Source organism: Sturnira hondurensis, unplaced genomic scaffold (genome assembly GCF_014824575.4).
Source record: "Sturnira hondurensis isolate 20B ecotype Veracruz unplaced genomic scaffold, ASM1482457v3 Scaffold0000880, whole genome shotgun sequence".
Lineage (NCBI taxonomy): Eukaryota > Metazoa > Chordata > Mammalia > Chiroptera > Phyllostomidae > Sturnira > Sturnira hondurensis.
Genome location: NW_028073511.1, coordinates 5,111,606 through 5,136,046, shown reverse-complemented (window position 1 = coordinate 5,136,046; position 24,441 = coordinate 5,111,606). Strand labels below are relative to the sequence as shown.

General features: G+C 51.8%; 3 protein-coding genes and 1 long non-coding RNA gene across 6 annotated transcripts; 3 read left to right on the top strand and 1 right to left on the bottom strand.

The window, feature by feature from the left end:
- Window positions 1–3,629: 3,629 nt before the first annotated feature.
- Window positions 3,630–10,475, top strand: NFKBIE (NFKB inhibitor epsilon). Of its 2 annotated transcripts, none has more exons than XM_037053863.1 (6): window positions 3,630–4,255; window positions 6,550–6,652; window positions 7,374–7,596; window positions 8,602–8,690; window positions 8,823–9,062; window positions 9,859–10,475. In XM_037053863.1, the coding sequence occupies exons 1-6, from the start codon at window positions 3,885–3,887 to the stop codon at window positions 9,922–9,924; spliced, it is 1,092 nt and encodes a 363-aa protein (XP_036909758.1). In that variant the 5' UTR covers window positions 3,630–3,884; the 3' UTR covers window positions 9,925–10,475. The 2 variants fall into 2 exon arrangements, with proteins under 2 accessions (XP_036909758.1, XP_036909755.1); XM_037053860.1 differs by having other exon boundaries at window positions 8,823–9,089.
- A 1,055-nt stretch (window positions 10,476–11,530) lies between these two features.
- Window positions 11,531–14,958, top strand: SLC35B2 (solute carrier family 35 member B2). Of its 2 annotated transcripts, XM_037053844.1 has the most exons (4): window positions 11,531–11,672; window positions 12,188–12,381; window positions 12,572–12,726; window positions 13,434–14,958. In XM_037053844.1, the coding sequence occupies exons 1-4, from the start codon at window positions 11,662–11,664 to the stop codon at window positions 14,370–14,372; spliced, it is 1,299 nt and encodes a 432-aa protein (XP_036909739.1). In that variant the 5' UTR covers window positions 11,531–11,661; the 3' UTR covers window positions 14,373–14,958. The 2 variants fall into 2 exon arrangements, with proteins under 2 accessions (XP_036909739.1, XP_036909743.1); XM_037053848.1 differs by lacking the exons at window positions 11,531–11,672; window positions 12,572–12,726 and having other exon boundaries at window positions 12,202–12,381.
- A 200-nt stretch (window positions 14,959–15,158) lies between these two features.
- On the bottom strand, window positions 15,159–20,974 carry HSP90AB1 (heat shock protein 90 alpha family class B member 1). Its single transcript, XM_037053839.1, has 12 exons — window positions 20,881–20,974; window positions 19,341–19,487; window positions 18,851–19,057; window positions 18,595–18,754; window positions 18,302–18,435; window positions 17,869–18,177; window positions 17,274–17,439; window positions 16,878–17,068; window positions 16,604–16,751; window positions 16,209–16,477; window positions 15,601–15,934; window positions 15,159–15,497 (listed from the first exon to the last, which is right to left on the bottom strand). The coding sequence occupies exons 2-12, from the start codon at window positions 19,485–19,487 to the stop codon at window positions 15,388–15,390; spliced, it is 2,175 nt and encodes a 724-aa protein (XP_036909734.1). The 5' UTR covers window positions 20,881–20,974; the 3' UTR covers window positions 15,159–15,387.
- On the top strand, window positions 17,388–18,700 carry LOC118992196 (uncharacterized). The gene is made up of 2 exons (XR_005067595.1): window positions 17,388–17,471; window positions 18,547–18,700. It is a non-coding gene; the product is annotated as an uncharacterized LOC118992196 (long non-coding RNA).
- Window positions 20,975–24,441: the final 3,467 nt, after the last annotated feature.

The following is a 24,441-nucleotide window of genomic DNA, read 5'->3' as shown; positions in this document are numbered from 1 at the left end:
GTCCACCCACACTGCTTTCCCCTGCCACGCCTAAAACAGTGAGAAAGGAAACTGACAGTCATTCATTCCTGGATGCAGCCATTCAATAAACAGGTATTAGGTACCTACTGTGTGCCCTGTTCAGAAATGAAACACGCAATGTCCTACCCTCAAGGAGCACTGTCTAATGGGAAGAAGGGACATGGAAACCAATCATTATGATAGAAGAGAATAAAGGCTATGCATGATCAAGCTCTGTGCACAGCAAACTGTTGAGTCCTACTGTGTGTCGTGTACTATGTTGAAGTTTTGAACATATAGTAACTGTTTCCCCACTTACCCTTTACTAAGTGAGGCAGAGGGAGGGTGAGTGACTTATTCAAGGTCACCTGCTAGTTACTCACAGAGCTAGTCCTGGAATCCAGATCTTCCCCATTCAAAAGCCCATGGGGATATTTGGGAGTAGAATGTGAGCTTGAGGCAAAGCTTAGATATCTGATCTTTGTGGGTGGGGGACAAGCACACTGATCTGCTGGGATAGTCCTGCCCCTCATTAGGGCAGAAAGGCCACTGCTTTCACCCTCCACACACTCACCCCCCTATCCTGGTCCTGCCTCCATTTTTCTGCTCTTCCCTTACCAGGCGAGGTGAAGGTGACTCTCTGTCCTCTGATTGCTTCAGAACCATCCAACCTGCATAATCCTCCTCAGATCAGTGAGCCCATCCTCCCTGCACACACGGAGAAAGGGTGTGATCTTGAAGAGGCGAGGGTTCTCTTTCACTCTCGTGGGAGAGGAGGAGTGGCTTATTCCAATATCTCCCACCCTTACCTTTTGGAAAGTCCTGCCCCACAGCTGACTCTGATCCTTCTACTTCTGGTTTCATCCTCTTCCACCTAGTTCAGTCCGGGCTGCAGACAGAGAGCAGAGGCCCTACCTTGCCGTTTCCTAACCCAGATAAAATCCTCACACTTCCTGTTTAGTTGATATAATCTTCCTCCTGTTTCCACCCCCACAGTCTTCCCTTTCTCACTTCAGGGGGCTTTGGGAGAAAGATAGCCCAATTGCTTTAGGCCAGTCCCAGAGCTCCCAAGATATACAAGAACAACCCCCCCATCCCATTCACATACATTACCTGTCCTTGAAAGCCCAGGGAAAAGAGGGGTGAAAGGAGGGGTCTTTGAATTAGCCAGCTGACCAGCTAGTCACCATGGCAACTGGGCCTGTTTCCAAAAGATGAGCCTAGCTGGGGTGGGTGGAAGCTGGGAGTGGGAGAACTAAGAGAACTAGAAAACACCAGGAAAGGGGAAGAGAGAGAGAGAGAGAGAGAGAGAGAGAGAAACGATGGGAGGGGCCCAGCCTCGAAGAAGACTGGGGCTGAGGAAACAAAAGTCAGGATCCCGACCACACTGTGGCCTCAGCCGAAGTCCCAGGCCATCATCTTTTCAGATGATACTGCATGATCCCTCTATTCCTGAAGTTTCCCCAGAAGGGCTTCCTGTCTGAGTGTAGGTTATGTGCTGGAAGCAGTGGGTGGCTCAGTCCTGACCTCATGTGGCCAGAAAAGGGGCTGCCACACACCTCTTAGGGTTCAGAGCCAGACAGGGCTGGATGGGGGTAGGTTTTTCCTTAAGTTCAACCTCTGTATGAATGAGAAGTGTCATCACTGAACATGCCTGAGTTCTTGTGTCCTTGCAAAGGGCTCAGATGCTCCAACCCTTAGGCCTTCATAAAATTAAAAAATACTGAAAAAAATTTAAGTTTCGGATAACGGACAGGAGAACCTGGCCCTACACCTTGTTTGACCTTAGGAAAGTCAACTCGCCTCTCTGAGCCTCAGGTTCACAGCTTTAAAATGGAGATAGTACCAGGTTTTGAACCCAAGGGGTCTGGGTCTGAGTTTATGACTGTACTTTTTCTCCAGCTTTTGAGAATAGGAGAGAAACACGTCAGAGGAAGAAGCTGAAAGCCTGAAATCACATGACCCCAAGGGAAGAAGATGTCTTAGTTTCCTTGGACTTTTCCCTAATGACTTCTTACTCCCTCATGCTCAACACATCCTCCCTCTCTGATCCTCCAGGGAGATGGAGGGCAAGCAGTGGGACTTCTCTTCCCATCTGCTCCCCCACTCTCCTCTCTCTTTACTAACCCCCTCCTCCCAAAGACGAGGTACTTCTCTTCTCCCCAGACCTCTTCCCTTCCCATTTCCAGTTCAAATGGAGACTTTCTTGCCCTTCACCCTATTGTGTAGTTGGTCCCACTGTGCAGTCCCACTGTGTGCCCCCACAGCACCCTGTTCTCTCTCCTGTCTTAACACACTCACTGTGTTGTCATTGCCAGGGAGCTTTTGGAAGGTTGAGGCCATGGGGCATTTTTGCCCCATGGTGGTGGGGATGGTGGTTGGTGGATATTACTGTCACTGTGATACTTGGTTTTGCTTCTGAGAGAGAACAATGTCATACATGTAGGAGAAGTTCCATACATGTTTGTCAAATGGATGAATAAAATGAGGTTGAATGGAGGAGGGCAGTGGGGAAGCCGATTAGTAGCTGTCTACACTCATTCCAGTGTTCTTCCCCCAGTGCCAGAGATAGGAAAGGATGTTCCCTTGGGGATGATCTTCTAAAGGCATTGCTGACCTGTGGCCGATGGCACTTGGGGTGGGGGGTAAATCATGGGGCACTAGTTTGGGGCTCACCATGCAGGCGAGGTTTGCCTATGGCCTCCCTAGTCCTAGGGAGAGCAGGGATAGGGGAGAGGGAACCAAGTGTTGGTGCTGGTGCTGGGGTCAGGGTGGTCACCTCAGCAGAGTGTGGTCCAGCGTACCTGGGGCCTCCCCATCCTGTCTCCATCCTCAGGAACTAATCTTCCCTGACAGGTGGGGATAATCAAATATCGTATCCGCTGAGACCAGTGTTTCACCCCTGCGAGGAATGGCCACTTTGCTTTTTTAGACAATGAAACATTGTAACTATCCGTCTTCTTTTAGACAACAGTCTGCCTGAGAAAATCCATGTCTGAAAAACACATCCTCATGTCCAGTTCTCTGTGATCTGGGAAATTGAAACAGGAAACCCTCTATCCAGGACCCAAAGGGAGAACCTGTTCTTTAAAGACAACGGGTGTCCCCTTTCTCTATCCAAAGTCCTGGGAACTGGTAGATGAAAAACCAAGAGAAACGTAAATAAGTAGGAGATAGGAAGCAATGCTTCCCGCTCCCATCAGCCACATGCCTGCCCCCAACAAGATGCCTAATTTGTACAATTAATAAATATTTATTTAACAACAATCGAATGAATAAATAAATGAATGGAAACAATGAATGAAGAAATAGAGAAGTGAAGGAAGGAAAGAATGATTAGAATAATGAATGGAATGAAGAAGGAAGGGGGTAAAAGTGAATGAATAAATGTACGGAGGGATGAATGAATGAGCGGAAGGAGGGAGAGAAAAAGGGGAGGACAGACCGTCGGACAGATGGATGAACGGATGGATGGATGGACGGATGATGAATGATGAATGCGTGAATGAACGCGGGGGTGAGTCAGAACTGGGTAACCCCTGACTCCCAGCAAACGCAGAGGGCGAGGTACGGGGGATTCCGGAGGGCGGGGCTTATGCCCGGAAGCGCCTGTCAGGGGCGGGGCCTGAGGGGCGGGTGGAGGGAGTGCGTCAGACTCGGCATCCCGGCTTCCCTGAGTAGCCTTTGCGGTGGACCCCACCAGCGCAACGAGCCACTCCAGCTCTACTCTCTGGCTCCTCGGACCCCGGCAGCCCGGTAAGGAGGTCACTCCAGGCCAGGTGCCCCTTCCGCAAGGCAGACCTGCACCCGGAAAGGCGGTGCGGCGGAGCCCGGAGCCGGATCCTGCTTGGACAGGGCCCCCGCGGGCTAGTGGTGCCGCGGGCATGTCGGAAGCGCGCAAGGGGACTGAGGAGCCGGATGAGAGCCAGTGTGATTCGGGCATCGAGTGCCTGCGTTCTCTGCGCTCCCTGCCCGAGTCTACCCCAGCCCCGGCCTCCGGGCCCTCGGAGAGCGGAGGCCCCCAGCCCTGGACCCATCATCCTCCGGGAATAGCCAAAGAGCCACAGGAGAAGGAAGACACAGATGGGGAGAGGGCTGACTCCATCTATGGTTCCTCGTCGCTCACCGAGTCTTTGCCCTTTTGGGGAGGCCCTGAGAACGAAAACCCATCCCCAGGCTCGCCGCCACCCCTAGTTGGGGTGCTGAGCCCTCAGCAGCTGGAAGCACTCACTTATATCTCTGAGGACGGAGACACGTGAGTATGGGGGCTAGGCTGGGACCGCACCCCTCCTTCCCGATGCTAACCCGGAGCCTCCCAGGAGCAGCAACAGGCCGGTTACCCCCTCTATGATAGTCCCTCAAGGCACCTGCCCTGGAAGGGCTAGCCTCCACTTCTCTGTCAAACTCCAGACTTAGCTCTCAGCCTACTTTTGAGCTCTAGCCAGGCCCAGAGCAGAGGACCTGGAATCATCTCTCTGCTCTCCCTTTTGGAAGTGGACAGAGTTGGCAGGGCCCTTACCAGGCACCTGGAACCCCAGCTAGAATCTTCGAAACCTACCCTTAACCCACCACTAGGAAGAGAAAATTCCCCTGACCAGTCCAGTTTTTTTTTTTCTTTGCTGGGGGAGAGGGCACCCTTGCTTGTGCAATATCTGGAATTCCCAGCCCCTGACCTCAGAATGCCCTGTCTTGGGGAACAAGAGGTGCCAGTTACAGGTTGCCCATGGAGGCCAGGAAACTAGGGGTGGGTGTATTGCCAGGGTGCAGAAAGGACACCAGCCCTGAGGAGGGGAGGGTTGGTGAGCCAGGTTGGGGCACTCTGGCCCCAGCAGACTGATAGGCAGCTGGCTGCCCCAGCTTACTTCCTTTCTCTGCTGAGAAAGGGGAAGTGAGGGTTGGAGTCAGTCTTACCGGCACCTTCTATCTCCTGAGCCCCCCAAGTCCCCCTCACTGTCCTGTCTGACCCCCTTACTTTACCAGGCAGAGCTTGATGGGGACTGGGCTAGGAGACAGTTGAAGTAAGAAGCAATAGTGGGAAAAGTCGGCCAGTTGAGGATTTGCCCCTCAAGAACTAAAAACAAGAGAGGGAGTGGCTGGGATTTTGGGGTGAGAAACAGTGGAGGGGTCTGGGGTCCTAGAACTGGGATGTTGAACAGATGTCGAGGGAATATAAAAAGGGCAGGAGTGTCTGTCCTGAGCTGCTTTTTGGCAATGCAAGGGTTTTAATCCTGGGACCTTTGGGACCTTTGACAAAGATAGCCTAGAGACGAAGTGGGCAGGAGAGGAGTGACCCCAGGCCTTTTGTGTTCTGTGCTTAGATCGCAGCCCTCAGGCGCAGAACCAAGATTTTGGAGGCTCCTGTGAAATACCCATGGCTGACCTTTGACCCAGGGAGTGGGGAGTTCTGGTGCTGCCCTCCTTTGTCAGCCTCTCAGCCCAGCCTTTACTGCTTCTAGTTACAGACAGGTGTTGTGTCTAGACTGGGCAGGGGGAGGTGTCAAGACTCCCCAGGGGGTCCTTTCCCTCGGAAGTGTCTGGGGTGTAGGACATATGGAAGTGGGAAGAGGAAGTGGGAGGAGGGGAGACTGAGGGAGAGAGGGAGGTGGCTGCAGGAATGTGACCCAGAGAGCTGGTCCTGGCCGAGGGGATTTCCAGAGCGGTTCCTCCCTCCCTCCGTCACTCTCTCCTGGGCCTCTCCTTCTGCCGCCTGCCCCCAGGCCTGCCCTGCTGCTGCCTAAGCATCCCCCTCCCCAGCCCAAAGAGGCCTTTTAGCCAAACTACCCCAGTCACTAGTGTCTCAAGGCAGCTGTCCTGGCCTAGACCCTCCAGCGCTGGCTTTCATTTTCCCCACCTGATGTGGGGAAACCCCAGCACTGGAACTTCCCCTCCCAGCTACCCTCCCGCCCCTAGGTTAAGGCTCTTTGTCCCCCAACAAATGCATTTTATGCACTGCACAAGCCTCCCCTTGGAGGTGCACAGAGTGGAGGGCTCTGGCCAGGCCACCCATCTGTACTGTTGAAGAGCAGCCCTCAACTCGCTCCCCTGTGTGGGCAGCAGGGACAGGGTGTTGCATTTCTCCTTGCTCCTCATTCAAAAGCTTCTGTTTTCTCTCCCTTGGCATGTGCAACATTGAGTTCCATTGAGGGGTGGGATTGACCCCACTCCTGCCCTCTCTTCTCCCTATTAGGTTGGGGTAAGTGGGGAGCTCAGCCCTGCACACCACTTCTGCACTACCCCAGCAGCTTGCAGTTTGGCTTTGAAGCTGCAGTGGAGCAGGGCCTGGGTGCCAGAGGGGAGTAGGGTCCACACCCTGCCCACACTCTCACTGACTGAGCCAAGGCCCTCCTTGAAGGCCAGAGACAGGGACTTGGAGTCTTCACCCCCTGGATCCTGCCTTTTTGAACCAACCTGCTCTTCCTGGCCCAAACTCTCACTTCCTGAACCTACCCTATGAGTGGCCTCTTAGGGATGTGTTCCTTCTAACCCCAGGACCTCAGGCCACTCTCTTTGGCCTGGGCCCTGACACGAAACCCTGCCCCCGCCCTCCAGGCTGATCCACCTGTCCGTAATTCACGAGGCCCCCGCTGTGCTGCACTGTTGCCTGGCTTTTCTGCCCCAGGAGGTCCTGGACATTCAGAACAACCTTTACCAGGTGGGAAAGGGTGGGCTGTGCCCAGATACCCATATCTGCCCTGGCAGCCATGCCGAGCAGCCAGACGAGTGACCTTAGGTTGCTTACTCAGGAACCCATGTGCCAGACACTGAGCTAGAAGCTGAGGATACAAACATGAGTAAGGCGCAGCCTCTGCCCACAAGGTGCTCGAGCCTGGTCTAGGGGACTGTGTCTACAACTAATTATACAGCATGGTGACAAGAGTCGTGATGGAGACACACACCAGCTGCTGTGGTATCCAGTGTCTGTGCGGAGCAGCCAGGGGGAGGTTAATACGAGTGGTGGTATCTGCATGGAGCCTTAAAGAGGAGTGTGCTAGGTGGAGACTGCCTAGTGACTCTCTTTCCTCTCCCCGGCCCCTCTTTGTCACCTAGCCCTTGGGGATAACAGAGGTCTCCCTAGAGGGTGAGAAGGTAGACCCTGCCTTTATCTGTCCTTTCTCCAAGGGCTAAGAGAACCTACAGGAAGAGCAGGGGGCTATTTTCCTCACCCTGCCTCTGGAATAGGGGTCCCAAGAGCTTGGTGGGGGGTGACAAAGGGAAGGGCTTGATAGTGTGGCCTTGGAAGACCAGGGCCATAGCCTCTATAAGCTGCCCTTAAGGAAGGTGTGGGCAGTTGTCGATTCCTGTGCTCACCTGAGCATGTTCCCAAAGGTGGGAGCATGCTGCAGTGGCCCCGTGACCTCTGTTTGTACCTACAGACAGCACTCCACCTGGCTGTCCATCTGAACCAGCCAGACACAGTTCAGGCCCTCGTGCAGAAGGGGGCCAGCCGCATGCTACAGGACCGGCATGGTGACACAGCCCTGCATGTGGCTTGCCAGCGCCAGCACCTAGACTGTGCCCACTGCCTGCTGAAGGGACAGCCAGAGCCAGGCAGAGGACCATCTCACTCCCTGGACCTCCAGTTGCAAAACTGGCAAGGTACAGGCAGCCACAGGGACCATAGGATGAATGAAGAGGGGACAGGGGACAAGGACCCCACCCTCAGGGGAGGGGGGTGGTAGCTTGTCTATCAATGTACCTCCAATTCTAAGAACATAGATACTCAGTACATATTTGCTGAATGAATAAATTTGATTTAGAATTTACTTAGAACATGCTATGTGCTAAACAGAGAGCTAAACCTTACCCTTAAGATATGTATTCTGTTTAATAGAGATCATTCATTCATTCAACAAAAATGGACTGAGGGCCTCTATGTGCCAGACACTATTCTAGGAGCTGGGCCTATAGCTGTGAACAAAACAGAATGATTGAGACAGACAATAAACATAAGAAATGGGTTCTCTAGCAGGTTAAGAGGCAGTAAGTGCTGAGGGAAGGTAGAGCAGAGTGAGAAGAACTGGAATTGGGGGAATGGGGCTGTGTGATTCAGCAGGTTGGTCAGGGAGGGTCTCATGCAGCAGGGCCATCTGAGCATAGACTTGAGGGAGGTGAGGCATGTGCATCTGAATCTAGTCTCCAAGCAGAGGGGAATCCAGGCCGGAAAGGAGAGCAAAAAGACTAGGGCAGTGCCCAGGAGGAAGTGGCCCTGGGGAGCAGCTGGGGCATGAGGATGCCAGAGACCTCTGAAGAAGATGGCTTTGGACAGGCAGAGTTACAGTTAGAGACACAGGCAGAGTTAGAGTTAGAGAGGATGGGGAAGGGAGGATTTGGGGGGAGGGTGTGTGTATGGGGGTGTCACTCAGCAACATGACCCCTGAAGCATGAAAGTTTCAATAACATGACTGAAACAGTGGAAACTTTGCATTCCTTTCCCCTCAGATTTTGAGGGGGTTTTTGGGTTTGTGTTTTAACAGCCCTGTGATCAGAATTATTGAGTGGGCAGTGGGTCCCTTGGGACTGAGGGGTAGGGAGGTCCCTGAAGAGTAGGGGAGAGAGAGTTGGTGCATGCAGATCAGCAGCCCCTATATTCACCCATTCCAGGTCTGACCTGTCTCCACATTGCCACCCTGCAGAGAAACCAATCACTCATGAAACTCCTTCTTGAAAATGGAGCTGACATTGATGTGCAGGTGAGGTGGCCACCTGGTCTAGCCCCCAGGTCTGCTCTCAGTGTCAGAAGTGGTGGCACTCACCTTCCCCAGGGCCCAGGCCCAACATGCTCCCTCTAGAGGGCCTTGGCTGACATCCTTATTCTCCTCCAGGAGGGCACGAGTGGGAAGACAGCGCTGCACCTGGCCGTGGAGACCCAGGAGCGGGGTCTGGTGCACTTCCTGCTCCAGGCTGGGGCCCGGGTAGATGCCCGTATGCTCAACGGGTGCACACCCCTGCACCTCGCTGCAGGCCGGGGCCTCAAGAGCATCTCGTCCACTCTGCGTGAGGCAGGTGCTGACTCCCTGCTGCGGAACGTGGAGGATGAGACGCCCCAGGACCTGGCTGAGGACGTGATGCCCCAGGGCCTGGCTGAGGATGTAAGAGGCACACACTCTGCTCTGCTCTCCAGTCCCTCCCACACCCATGGCAGAGACAGGCGCTGTAATGGCTGAAAGAGCCAAGGGCTTAGGATCCTGGGGTGCAGCCCACGACCCCTCCACTCACCAGCTATAGAACTAAGGCAAACTTCTGCCCCTCTCTCAGCCTGTTTTCTTAGTTGGCTTAGGCTGAGGGGGGCCCAAACTTGGACTCTTACAGGATCCCTGCTTTTAAAGTGGATTGGTGCAGCAGGCCAGATGTCAGACAGCAGGGTGCCGGGGCCTGGGACCCCAGTCCCTGCCCGAAGGTCACTCCATTCAGCTTCAGCACATAGTTGCAGAGGAGGAATATGGGCCCAGTATTTCCAGCTCTTGGGGATGTTTTGAGAAATGAAAGCTAGATTTTCTCTATAATCACCCATTTTTTTAATGTTTAATGTAAAAAAATATTCAAAATGTTTTGTGATTACTCTTCCCCCATCCCCACCCCCCAGAAAACCAAACCCACAGGCTGGGTTACCTCCTTGATCCTTCTTATCTGTGATATTCAGGGATTTTCTTAGAGAGTGGGGCCTAGCTGAAGGCCTCAGCGCTCTTGCTAGCCTGGAGGGGCCACCATTTAGGAGATTAGTAGGAGGATTTGTTCCCTGATGTCCAACTGTCAGTTGATGGGGAGAAAATGGCCCAATAGGTCTCCCCAGCTCTCTTCCCCCACCACTGCTTTTTTCCTCTGGGCCCTGACCTTGCTTCTCTCCATTCTCTTTCTCAGCCCTTTGCTCTTTTGCCCTTCGATGACCTAAAGATCTCTGGGAAGCCATTGATGTGTGCCGACTGAAGCCAGGGCAGGGTCTGGGGCCCTGGAGGCTTCACCTCTTCCCATCTGGAAGCTGGAGCCACAGTTGCTGCAGTTTGGGCCCAGGCAGTGTGCCCTCTGGAGTCCTGGGGACTGCTGGGACCAGCACAGTCCTGAGCTGAGAGGAGGGATCACAAGTGAGGGAGAGCCAGCCTGGAAGGAAGAGCTTCCCAGGTGGATGAAGATTCTTGGAAGAACCCCCCCCCCCCTGCCCCACCGACCCCTGCCAAAGCCCCAGGTATCCTGGGTGAAGCCTCTTTACCTCTCTGGAAGATGACAGGAACACTTGTTTCTACCCATGTTGGGTCACCCTGAAACTGCCAGCCAGTAGGCTGTCCTGAAACAAGGACTCTCCTGAGTGAGGAGAGAAACTGAAATAAGAGTGAGCAGGGCCCTGAGGGCTTTCATCGCACTGCTCTTGATGACTGTTAAACACTGTTGGTTAAAGACTGGACACCAAAGGCCCCAGACTGAACTTTGGGGAAGGGGAAGTTTCAATAACATGACACTAAAATGGCAGAGACTTTTCAAAAGTTCCCCCCTATAGTTGTTTTGTGCAGATGTGTGTCTGTGCATTGGGGATTTTTAGACACGCCTGCCCTGTGATCTTGTGGTAGAAGCAGAAGAAGGAAATTGTCACCTGAGTGGATAGGACCTTGCTAGGTAGAGTAGGAGGGCTAATGGTCCTCAGGCCTCTCTGGCCAGCACAGGCCTTTGCCCTCTCTGTAGAAACGCAGAGGGGTGGAGTGTACCGGAAATAGGGAGACTCAGGTGGGAGGCCTGACCACTGCCTTGGAGGTGGCCCTCTGGAGGAGCCTGGAGAGGAGGGTGACACAAGGCAGCTGTGGCTTTTTGTGTTTTTGTCTCATATTCCACACATGTTTAGGGGCCCTGGTAGGTCAGATCTATGCGGGGATGAAGAATATGGGAATAAACCAACACAGTTTCTAGCCACTTGGAGTATATAGTTTGGTGAGTGAGGCAGCCATTAAAACCATAAATGTGTGTTTCTATATAATATATAAATATGTAATTACAAGTTGCAATGCATGCTGTGAAGGAAAAAGAAGCAATGGGAAGAACAATGGAGTGGGTGAAGGGCCATACTTTGGGTGGTCAGGAGAGGTCTCTGTCGTTTCAACTTGAACATAAGGATAAGTAAGGGATGGGGAGAGGCAAATTAGAGGAACAGAACAGGCCAGTGGGGTTCTACTGGGGATGGGTGAGTGGGCGAGGAAGACTAGGGCCAGGTCACGCAAGAGCCTTGAAGATCATGGAGCATGGGGGGACAATTGCTGTCCCAACCAAAAAAGGGAGACATCTTTCCGTGAGAAAACACTAACAAGGGGAAGTGCTTGGGTCCGAACCTCAATGTTCCCGCCCCTAAGATGGCAGTACCTCTCCGTCAGATCTACTGGCGTTGAGAAGCAAGGGGTGGCATGGGGCTCGGGGCTCCCGAACTCCGCGCCTAGGGCAGCGGAGTTGCCCGGGCCGCGTCTCCCTCCGGGCCGCGCGGGGGCGCTGCGGCCCGGGGCGCTGCGTGGTCACGGCAAGGGGTGGAGGGGCGGCCGCGGGCCGGGAGGGAGGCGGGAAGATCGCGGCACTTCCGCTAGCCGCTGGGTCGTTGGTAGCATCTGGAGGCGACGGCGGGAGCGGAGGGACCGCGCGGCCCGGGGCCTCGCATTCCCCGGCCCCCCTCCGCCCCACGCGGCCCGGACCATGGTTACCAGGTGGGGAGCTTCGGGGTGGCGAGTCCACGTGACCGAGCCCCGGCACCACGTGACTGCCGCTCCTCAGCCGGGTGGGCCAGGTTGGGTCCCAGCTGCTGAGCGGTGGGCCCACCGAGCGCTGCGCGGAGCCGACGGGCCCGGCGGGGGCGGGAGTGCGGCGTGGGTTTGTGCTTTTCGGGGGACTTAGTGTCTGGCGGAGGAGTTGGGGGACCCCGGCGCCCCGGGAATCTGGAGGGCGCGGCGGGGGGGGAAGGAAGGGGCACTGCCTCTGGTCATAGCAGCGGGCGAGCGCTAGAGGGAACAGAGGAAACCTGTGTGGCCGGAGGGGGCGGGTCTGTCCCCGGGGAGGGAGGAAGCCTTGCCTGGAGGCGCCGGCCCCCCAAGGAGAGAGAAGCTCTTTGTCCTGGCTGGGCTGCAGCAGAGGGGGGTGGGGAGGTGACTCCGGTCCCTTCTTTAGTGTGGTCACCTCCGCAGGACCCAGTGAATGATCGACCTTATGTCCGCTGTCCCCGCAGGTGGTGGGCAGTGGTGGTGCTGGTTGCGCTCCCCTCCCTGGGCGCAGGTGGGGATACCCCCGAAGCCCCTCCGGAGTCATGGACCCAGCTATGGTTTTTCCGCTTTTTGGTGAATGCTGCTGGCTATGCCAGCTTTATGGTACCCGGCTACCTGCTGGTGCAGTACTTCAAGAGGAGGAACTACCTGGAGACAGGTGTGTGGGGAAAGGGTGGGGAAGTGTGCTAAGTCCGTATTAGGTGTTGGCCAGCCGTCCAAACAAGGATGTGGCTTGGAAAGAGGGAGGTGGGGCAGCAGGCCCAACCGCAGGGCAAGCTGGCTGCTCTGGAAAAGATGATGAGGTGCTAGCCAGAAGACTGGGGCTTGACCTTGTGTGCCTTCTTCAGGCAGGGGTCTCTGCTTCCCTCTGGTGAAAGCTTGTGTGTTTGGCAATGAGCCCAAAGCCTCCGATGAGGTCCCCCTGGCTTCCCGGACAGAGCCAGCAGAGACCACTCCCACCTGGCAGGCCCTGAAGCTGCTCTTCTGTGCGGTGGGACTCCAGGTAGGTAGGCAGGCAGGCAGGCTGGCTCTGCTCCTGTTCCTGGGTTGGGTCCCGGTCTGCTTCACTCTGTCACGGTGCTGGTTGGTGTGTTTTGTGTCCAGGCTGTATTGCCATCTTCTTAGAAGTGGTTGGAGGAAAAATCATTTTTCTTCCTTTTTTTTTGTGTGTGATTTCTACTGTGCTGTATTACACTACCCTCTGCAATGATGTGTTTCATACACTGTAAACGCACTGAAAAAAGTGGGGGGAAGCCATTCAGCTTACCCCCACACTGTATGTGAGGGGGATAAAGATGTTGACCTCATGGCATTTTTGAGTAAATGTTACTAGGTCCATCCATCTCATAAAACATGTTAAACTGAGAGGTGTCCAATCTTCTCTAAGGATTCTTTCCTCCCTGAATTGGTTGGGAATAGACAGGAAAATACTTGGGATGCAGTCAGCCCTGACCAGCCCTACTGTGGGGACAGACGGGGTCTGGGTGGTTCTAAAGCACTTGCGTTTCACGTCACACATACTTGATTCCCTAGAAGATGAATCCAGGCTTGAGAGGGAAGGGGAAACTTGGTTACTACAGAGGAACCAAAATATGTACGCTGTCCTTTAAGTCGTTTAAATAGCATTCTGGGGGAGAGGGAGGTTGTTGAGATCCTTTCTTGTCAGCCTTTTCCTTTTATCTTCTCTGTTTCTACCCTCCCCGCACCCAGGCATCTTACCTGACTTGGGGAGTGCTGCAGGAAAGGGTGATGACCCGGAGCTATGGAGCTACAGCCACATGGGCAGGTGAGCGCTTCACAGACTCTCAGTTCCTGGTGCTAATGAACCGAGTGCTGGCCCTGATCGTGGCTGGCCTCTACTGCCTTCTCTGCAAACAGCCCCGACATGGCGCACCCATGTATCGGTACTCCTTCGCCAGCCTGTCAAATGTGCTTAGCAGCTGGTGCCAATATGAAGCTCTCAAGTTTGTCAGCTTCCCCACCCAGGTGCTGGCCAAGGCCTCTAAGGTGATCCCTGTCATGCTGATGGGAAAGTTGGTGTCTCGGCGCAGCTACGAACACTGGGAATACCTGACAGCCGGCCTCATCTCCATTGGGGTCAGCATGTTTCTGCTGTCCAGTGGACCAGAGCCCCGAAGCTCCCCGGCCACCACACTCTCAGGCTTGATCCTGTTGGCAGGCTACATTGCCTTTGACAGTTTCACCTCAAACTGGCAGGATGCCCTGTTTGCCTATAAGATGTCCTCAGTGCAGATGATGTTTGGGGTCAACTTCTTCTCCTGCCTCTTCACAGTGGGCTCCCTGCTAGAACAGGGGGCCCTCCTGGAGGGGACCCGCTTTATGGGGAGACACAGCGAGTTTGCTGCACATGCCCTGCTGCTCTCTATCTGCTCTGCATGTGGCCAGCTCTTCATCTTCTACACCATTGGACAGTTTGGGGCTGCAGTCTTCACCATCATCATGACCCTCCGCCAGGCCTTTGCCATTCTCCTCTCCTGCCTCCTCTATGGGCACACCATCACTGTGGTGGGTGGGCTGGGGGTGGCTGTGGTCTTTGCTGCCCTCCTGCTCAGAGTCTATGCCCGGGGCCGTTTAAAGCAACGGGGAAAGAAGGCTGTGCCCATCGAGTCCCCTGTGCAGAAGGTTTGAGGGATCTGAGAGGCAAAGTGAAGCAGGACCCTTTAATTGTATTTTACCATACTGTTTTTCCATTTCTACTGTAACTTATCAGGGGCAACCAGTGCAGGCATTTTCTGTATCACAAACCAGCTCTTCAGTTAAGGATACGGAGTACCAGGAGGCAGCCTTCCGTTTTGCCTTAAGTCACCAGTGTTCTAGTAGGTATGATTCTTGAACCCCAGGCTAGAGGTATCTTCCAGCGTTCCACCCCTCCCCCCCACGGAGTTCCCTGGTCTTGTCCCGTCCCTATCGGCAAGTCACCAAACTCATCTGTGCTTGTCCCCTGCCCCAAATACCGCCCCCCCCTTTAGACTTCCCTCCCAGACCTGCATTACTTTGATGGCTGTAGGCACTATGCTGCTCTCCTAGGATAAAAAAAGATGGTGCCGTGCTGGGGGGAGGGGATGGGAGAGCCCTACCCAGCACCACCTTCTGTGCTCCTGGATCCCTAGGCTCTGCTCCATGAGCCAGTTGCAGGTTTTGGTACTTTGGAAATGTAACTTTCTGCTCTCATAATTTTATTTTATTAAATCGCTACAATAGGCTTTGTCCTGTGTTTTGGTTGACAAGTACATGCTTTATAGAGGAGACTGAAATGGTGTGAACATGGTAGTTCTCTATTCAGTGTTGTATGACTTGAACTGCTACTGATGTGCTATGTCCATGGTGAAGACCGCGTAGTAGTATCTAAGAGAACTCGGAAGGCAGAATTCTACCCACCCACCTTGTGAGAGCAAAACTAGATAAAACTACATCTTTATTTTGCATCCTTTAATTTCAGAACAAAATAAAAATACACAACAGCATCCAAACCCAATGTCAAATGAGAAGGGAAGGCTTGAGGCCCTCCTAACCTGCTTTAGGCAAAGACGAAAAAAATCCCACTAAACAGCAGAGGAAACCAGGTGGGCTCAGGCCACTCAGGGCTGCTGGGGAAGCCATGAAAACACTACACAGAGGACACAACGTCTGCAGGTAGAAACTCCTAATCTACTTCTTCCATGCGAGAGGCATCCTCATCACCCTCAAGCGGGGGGATCTCATCAGGAACAGCAGCACTGGGTTCTTCTGTTGTCACTTCGTCTTCATCAATCCCTAAAAGTGGGAAAAAGTCACAAGATTTGACCCAAGTTGTACCTATCCCCACAAGACCAGTTCCCCAACTCCTTGTCGCACTCAGGTTGGCAGGGATGCTCACCTAGGCCCAGCTTGATCATGCGATAGATGCGGTTGGAGTGGGTCTGGGGATCCTCAAGTGAGAACCCAGAAGACAGCAGCGCAGTTTCAAACAGCAACACCACAAGGTCCTTCACAGCCTTGTCATTCCTGTCTGCCTCTGCTTTCTGCCGCAGAGTCTCCACAATGGGGTGGTCGGGGTTGATCTCCAGGTGCTTTTTGGCCATCATGTAGCCCATTGTAGAGTTATCACGAAGTGCCTGGGCTTTCATGATACGCTCCATATTAGCTGTCCAGCCGTAAGTGCTAGTCACAATACAGCAGGGTGAAGACACAAGCCTATTGGAGATTGTCACCTGTAGACAATCACAAAAACCTTAAGTTTATATTAAACAAGCTTACCACTTGGAGATAAAGGGATATTTTAAGTTCTATTCTCAAAATTATTGCCTAGCCTTTGCCAAAGTTTAGATATGGCAACCTTAAACTTGCCTGCTTAAGAGAATAAGAGGTCAGGTGGGTCTTAAATTAGGTTGCTTAAAACCACTCTATGTAGCAACACCAGGTTCCAAGGGGTTTAAACAGTCCTGGAGGCGTCTGTCAAAACAGATCAGTCTCAGAACTGCTTACCTTCTCAACCTTCTTATCCAAGATCTCTTTCATGAGTTTGCAAAGATTCTCAAACTTGGCCTTGCTCTCTTCCATTTTCTTCCTCTCCTCTTCATCCTCAGGTAGCTCCAGGCCCTCCTTGGTAACTGAGACCAAGCTCTTCCCATCAAATTCCTTGAGCTGCTGTACACAGTACTCATCGATGGGCTCCGTCATATATACCACCTCAAAGCCCCGCTTCCGCACTCGCTCCACAAAAGCGGAGTTGGCAACTTGCTCTTTGCTCTCACCTGTAGGATTATTACTGAAGTCAGACCAAAAAGCTTCATACCACCAGTTCCCAGGCATCCCTGAATGTCCCCCAAATCCCTGCACCTCTAAGGAGAGACTTTAATTAGACCCAGGCTCCAACGCACCAGTGATGTAATAGATGGACTTCTGGGTCTCCTTCATGCGAGAGACATATTCTGAAAGGGAAGTCATTTCATCCCCAGACTGGGAGGTGTGATAGCGCAGAAGCTCAGAAAGGCGTCGCCGATTAGTTGAGTCTTCATGGATTCCAAGCTTTAAGGGTGGAAAGGGAAAAAAAAAACCTATCTCACTTGGAAATAACCTCTTACCCTCTACTGTGAATATAAAAAAAAATTCCACCGTAATCATAAAGAAAGTATGCATTTGCTGCCTCCTTACCTTTAGGTTTTTAGAGAATGCCTCATAGAATTTCTTATAGTTCTCCTTGTCTTCTGCCAGCTCAGAGAAGAGCTCAAGGCACTTCTTAACAATGTTTTTACGGATGACCTTCAGGATTTTGCTCTGCTGGAGCATCTCTCGGGAGATGTTCAGGGGCAGGTCCTCAGAGTCAACCACACCACGGATGAAATCTGCAATCACACACGGAAGCAAGCTCAGTTAAAACACGTAGATGAGGCAGTTCATCTAGATTCAGAATACATTTTTCCACTGAATATTCACTGGCTATGTTGCAGAGAATCCTTATGTAAGAAAAGATTTCAGTTCTCCTGAGAATGCTTAAAGCTTCACAGAACTTTACCCAGCTAAGTAACATTAGGCCAAGAGGATACTCACTGAGGTACTCTGGTATCAATTCATCACAGCTGTCCATGATGAACACACGGCGGACATACAGTTTGATGTTGTTCTTCTTCTTCTTATTCTCAAAGAGGTCAAAAGGGGCCCGACGGGGAATGAACAGCAATGCCCTGAACTCCAACTGCCCTTCTACAGAGAAGTGCTGAAATTCAAGATAAGCCAACACATTTCAAGGTTATGCATAGCTTCTGGACCCAACACCAAATTATCAAACTGTTTGAAACAAAGATCTTCCCTAAGCACCACAGAATGAGCACTGTATAGGGCAGCTATTGAGAAAATTAATCCCTAATATCTTGAATGATCTAGAATACCACAGGCTATATATAACCCTTGGGCCAGTGAGAACAGTCAAGTCTGAACCCAGCATGTGTTAGGCTACCATAGAAACAAAGAGAGGTCACTGGGAAGGATGTTATTTCTCCACCCCAAAAGTGTCACCCATAAACAAACTCATGTGGCTACACGCCATTCATAATTCCTAGCTACCAACCAGTTGTGCAAGTTGCTGTTAACACCATCGACGCCCTTCCACCTGCTCCTTGTTGCGCCACCACACAGGGCTTCTCACCTTGACTGCCAAGTGGTCTTCCCAGTCATTGGTAAGGCTCTTATAGAACTCTCCATATTCTTCCTGGGTGATGTCATCAGGGTTTCTGGTCCAAATGGGCTTGGTCTTGTTCAGTTCTTCATGATCGATGTATTTCTCCTTAATCTTCTTTGTTTTCTTTTTCTTATCCTTAGCACTGTCATCCTCCTCATCTGAGCCCACATCTTCAATCTTGGGTTTCTCCTCATCATCTTTGTCTTCCTCTTCTTTGTCCCCCTTCTCTTCCTCTGCTTCATCATCACTGATTTCTTTTTCTCGTTCCTTCTCCAACTGAAAGTACCAAGGACAACAGTTTCAGAGTACAGAACACCAGGGAAAGGGAAAAAACCAAGGACCATGCAATTCTCCAGAGAAGCAAATACCATTCACGTGAGGGTTTCCAGTCCATACTCACATAAAGGGTAATGGGGTAACCTATGAACTGTGAGTGCTTCTTCACCACTTCTTTGACCCGCCTCTCCTCTAAGTACTCTGTCTGGTCTTCTTTAAGGTGAAGGATCACTTTCGTGCCCCGACCAATGGGCTCACCTAAGAGAGACAAAGGCACTCACAATGTAGCATAAGGAAATGAAACTAAATGCAGAGCTGTAGTGAAAGGTAACGGCTTAATAGATAAGCTACTTGAGATGTCTATGTCAGGTTCCCCCAGAATTCAAACCCTGACACCTTTACAGGAAAGCCACCTACCATGGTCAGCTCGCACAGTGAAGGAACCTCCAGCAGAAGACTCCCAGGCATACTGCTCATCATCATTGTGCTTTGTGATCACTACTACTTTCTCTGCCACCAAGTAGGCAGAATAAAAGCCAACACCAAACTGTCCAATCATGGAGATGTCTGCACCAGCCTGCCACACACACATGCACAAAAAAAAAAGTCAAAGTTTTGAAAAAATAGCCAAAGGACGTGAATAAATGGTGTGCCTAGCTGAAAGACCATATACCTGAAGAGCCTCCATAAATGCTTTTGTACCAGACTTGGCAATGGTTCCCAGATTATTTACGAGATCAGCTTTGGTCATGCCAATGCCTGTGTCTACCAGAGTCAAAGTGCGTTCCTGGGGATTGGGAATGATGTCAATTTTCAGTTCTTTACCACTGTCCAACTTGGAAGGGTCAGTCAGGCTCTCATAGCGTATCTTGTCCAAGGCCTAAAAACACAAAGTATCATTTGTACAATTCTGCTTTCTTAAAACCCACCTCTTCACCCAAAAGAAAACTTTTTTGTTATTTACTCCCAAATAGCCTCAAATCTGCTAACCCCTTGAGGTTTAAGAACCACATATAGTTGCCTACAATAGTCCAGCTTTCCACATAGACCAAGACAAGCTTTTTTTGAACACCAGGTTTATACCCCCCTTCAATAGCAGACCCCGCAAAATCCCCTAAAATAAAGCAAACACCACCACCCACAAAGACCTGCAGACTACTCACATCAGAAGCATTACTGATCAATTCCCGAAGGAAAATTTCCTTGTTAGAGTAGAAGGTGTTGATGATGAGAGACATGAGTTGGGCAATTTCTGCCTGGAAGGCAAAAGTCTCCACCTCCTCCTCTCCATGGTGCACTTCCTCGGGCATCTAAAATAAAAACAGTGAAAAATTACAAAGGAATGTGATCACCTGAATTTAAGACTCCTAAAGTTTACTCCAGTCATAATGAAGACATGAAAAAATTTAGTTCAAACTGCTTTGAGCTGAGTACTATCCATTTCCAAGAAAAGACCCCTTCCTTCAAAGATTTCAAGCTGAAGACCTGAAACCACTTAATTGGAAACCAACTGAGTGGGCAGAAAGGTAACACGTTCTTCAACGAAATACAAGGTCAGGGTTTTTGGAGGCCAAACTAAGTGGTCCATGAACCAACAGCTTCAGCATCACCTAGCAACTTCTTAGAAATGCAGAATGACGGCCCCAACCTACAACATCTCAAATAACCACCCCACATAATCCACACAGATATTTGAAGTTAGAAATCACTGACTACACTTATGTTACCTTTTCTAAGGTAACAAAGTGAAGGGAAAAAAATCCCAAGTTTTACGTTACAAGGTAATGATCTGAAACTGCTTCCTCATTAGGCAGGGGCTGCCTGACTCGGTAAGGGAGGATAACCTCTGAGGAATCTGTGGGATACCAGTCTGGGTATCCAGTAAAACCAAAAAAAACACAATGAAACAAAAAGCTTAACCGTGGTCCTTCAGCACATGTGACTATAAAGTACAGGGCTAAACCAAACACAACTAAGATGGTGGCCTTGGTCCAACAGGCCGACCCTCCTCACAGCAGGACAACGGTCAGCCAGAAACACGCGAGGAGGGGGCGCCACCGCGCAGCCTCCCTGCGTCCCAACATCCGGGCACCAGGGCGGGGCGCGCTGGGCTCCAGAAGCTTCCAGAACAATCTCAGCTCTCGGGGAGAGGGTGGGGGAAGGAAGGAAACCAAGATTAATATTCTCGTGCCTGCCCCCTTCTCTCCTCCTTCTGCAACCAGACTGAAGATCTATAAGCATGATGGGCCAGTGGAAATCTAAACCTTTCCTAGCCGCGGCCCCTCACGATTTGAGAAACGCGTCCTAAAAAGACCTGCGGCAAAGCCAGGCCATTCCACACTGTGCTGAGTCACTCGAGTAGCACACCTATCACCCACCACTCCTGCGGACCCTCCAGCCACCCGTAGCTGCGTCCGGAAATGAAGGGGCAAAGATGGCAGCGTTCCAGGCCGGCGCTGCCACCACGTGCAACGCCCACTACTGGCCCAATTCCATTCCAAGGCCCACCTCAGCCAAAATTAGTCGCTTGGAGAAACCCTGCCGCCTAAGCACATTAGTAAAAGCGAACTACAATCTAGAGCGACTGCCCCGCCACCGCCCGGCCCAAGAAAGGCCATCTGGCACAAAATCTTTGATAAGAGACAAACGAAACCCAAAAGGACACGCAAGTCAAAAGCATTTAGAAAAGGGCCGTAGCCTTACCTTGAGAGTGAAGAGATGCCAGTACTAGCGAGCAGGGACTATTTTTGGCTCACACAACGCAAACTGCGTGCGCGAGGTTGACTCAAGAGAAGGACTGTGTGCACCCAGCTGCTCTATATAGGGCGAAGCACACTCAGCTACCCGCCCACGGATCCCTCCGCCTTAAAGGAGGATGTCTGTCAGCCTCGCACCTGCCGCCGCCCGCCCACCTTGACGTAATGGCCCAAATAGATAAGGAGGTGGCGAAGAGCGGGAGGGGCCGGCCTGACTCTCTACACTCTTATGTGGTTCTATCTCCGCACTCCAAGGCACGACCCCACCAGAACTAGGAATTGGAAATGTATAGTGGTGGACCTAGAAGGGAGGATCTCGCTGACTCTAAACACCTGTGAATCAGGCGCTTCCACCCATTTGTGCCAGCTTCGACAGACACCTAAAAATGGGGAGTGGGAAACGGCCAATCACTATGACCTTTGCTCCCAAGCTCGACTTTCCTCCTAGAATCTGCCCCACACATTCATACGCCCCGGTAAGGGTAAAGGTTTTGGTTTTGTTTGTTTGGGTTTTTTTTTCCCCTGGGGACATTGCGGAATTCCAGGTGCAACTACGGGCAGCTGCCATATCCCGGCCCTCTGGTGGGCTGGAAGAAGGGCCAGCGTTTAGCCGCAGGGCGTGGCTTCGGCGGGGGGTGGGGGACAACCGGCCTGGGCTGGCGGGGTGGGGGCGGAGGTGGACTCTTTGTCTGCGTGCGGCGGAAGGAGCGATGGCGGTGTACTGCGATTACTTCCAGCAGTTTCCAAGCCTGACACGGAGATTGCGCTCCCGCCCCGCCTAACCCTCCCCCCTCACAGAGGCTTTTCCCCTCCTGCTGAGGCGTGAGCCTTGTCTCTGCGGCGACTCCGCGCCAGTACAAGTTCCGCCCAGGTCCCAGCGGTGACTGCGTCCCCAGTCCTCTGTGCTCTAGGAAATAGCCTGCTGGACCCTCTTCGCCACCCATTGGGCCCAAGTAGCCTGACACTGCATCGGAGGTGGGATGGAGCGTAAAGGTAACAATTCATTGACTCCTTCCTCTCCTCTATCAATCACACAGCACCCGAGTCTGCAGGCGCCACCTTCAGCGAGCCGAGAAGGGGAATGGAGTGCTACTCGAGAGACCCTCCCCAGCCTCTGCAGGTGCCCACGTGTGTGGAACGCAGAGACATGCAACCTTGCTACATGGGCACATAGAGCTGTTTCTCAGTCTGGTTTCTTCTTTTAGCCCTTTTCTCTCGTTCTGCAGCTGCAGGGTTGGCAGGACTTCTTGGAGGCCTCATGAAGAGACCGGCTGTAGAGCCTGGGCTTCTGGACACCAGAACCAACTTGATTTCTTCACCTGTGGCGCGGAGGTCTCCAGGCGGTGTGCCTACCAAACGAGCTGCAAGAGGCCATGTGCCTCCAGGTTCTTCTAGCCAGGAGAGAATGGCCACTCCCTGCTCTGTAGATACTCATCAAATTCCCTTCTCAGTCCATTTTGTGCGATCCTGGAATGCTGAGAATGGGTTCCTCCTACCACCACCGCAGTCCTTCACTATCCTTGGTGCCCAGTCTTCCTTTCTTCATATTTTCTTTGTTCCTGTGTTGAAATCCATTGAACAAAGGACCCTTGCTTTCCTTGTCCCACATTCCAGACCTCATAACCCCTGCCACAACCACCCCAATTTCATCTCTCCTTACCCATGTACTCCTCTTCATTATGGTCTGTGAGCAGCCTGATGCTGGGAGATGTCCGTGAGTGTGCAAAGCGGCGTGGTGCTGGTGCCAGGAAGGCCCCCAAATGCTCCCTTGCTGATCGAAATCTCAAACTAGGAACATCATCCCTCAGCACACCCTCTCTGCCTCTCTGGCAGAAGGGGCATAGCTAATTAAAAATCTACGCCAGAGTTCACAAAGCAATCACAGCATCTCACAGTCTGTGAAGAGGTAGGTAAAAGCGAGTCTGTACATTTTATAGACGGGGAAAGAAAGGCTTCAGTGACTGAACCAGGGTGGGTCAGCTCAGAGCATTTGCTCCACTAAACTCCCTTGCTTCTTGCTCCAGAGTGGTGGGAATGCTGTTCCCCCTCTCAGGTCCCAAGTCCAAAGCAGAGCAGGAATTGCTCCTGTGGATCAGTGTCAGGACCAGAGACTCCCCTGGTTTCCTAATGGAAAAATCTTACATCTTGTACCAGCAGAGAAATTTAACCTTCTCTCTGGAAGCTTTCTAAGATGATTCCCAAGAAGCCTTAACACCTGAGGACGCAGAGGTGCATAAGAAGGACAGGGAGCCCTGACCAGTGTGGCTCAGTTGATGGGGTGTCATTCTGCAAAGCAAAAGGTCCTTGGTTCAATTATTTGTCAGGGCACAGGTCTTGATTGTGGGTTCAATCCCCAGTTACGGCACATGTGAGAGGAAACAGATCAATGTTTCTCTTTCACATTGATGTGTCTCTCCCTTTCTTCCTTCTGCTCTCTCTACAATTGAATAGTAAAATAAAATCTTTTTTTTTTTTTTAAGCATGGGATCCTCAGCTCACTGAGGGCTACAGCAGGTCAAGTGTGAATCATAGCAATGTGGGAGAAGATAGGGGACTTTCCAGCTCAGCCTGGGGAAGGGAGCAGGCTTAGGGCTATGGCTAGCCAGGCTACGGTATAGAAAAGCATGGCAAGTTGTAGCCCTGACAGAGGGACTGTAGTCCCAGAAACTTTGAGGAAGGCAGGAGGAGCTGAAAGTGACCCTCAGGGCAGGCAGGGGATCAAGTCATAGAGGGCCACAAATGCCATCCTAAGACATTACAACCCTAACTAGGGTGAGAGAAGCCACCGAAGATTATTAAAGACGGCTTAAAACCCCCAGTTCTCCAGAAGCCTATTCCCGGCAGCACTTGCAATGCCTGATGTTCCCAAGATACCTGTTATTCCCCATCAGGCCTCAAAAGACCCAGCCAAGCCTTTTGCTGTAGTGGAGGGCAGCCAGATGAAGCAAGACTGACTGTGGCCTGCAGCTGAAGGGCCCGTTGCTTGTTTTTGTATGGCCCATGGGTAAGAATGGGTTTTTAAATATTTTTTAATGTTTGGGAACAAATTTTAAAAGGTAATATTTGGCATGTAGAAAGTATGAAATTTTAATTGTGTACATGAAGTTTCACCAAAAATAGCCACACTCAAACTCACTTGTTTACACGTCTTTGATGGCTCTCATGCTGTAATGGTGTGGTTGATGGTTGTGACAGAAACCACATAGCTTGTAAAGTCTAAAATATTTAGTCTTAACCTGTTTCAAGAAATTTGCATACCCCTGATCCAGCTCTAGCTAGGTGAGGTCTTGGAGGGCGCATAGAGACTCAGCCTGGGCAGAGACCTCTGGCTGCTGTCCACACAGGGAGTCCTCTTGCTGGGGGTCAGGGAGGGAGCTCTGCTCCTCCCTGTCAGTTCTGGTCCTTCCCAGCTCCATAGGGCTTACATCTCTGAATTCTGCAGGGAATACCCTGAACTAACATGTCTTAAAAGCCAATAAATAGGCTTGACGTTCATATATGTTAGTTG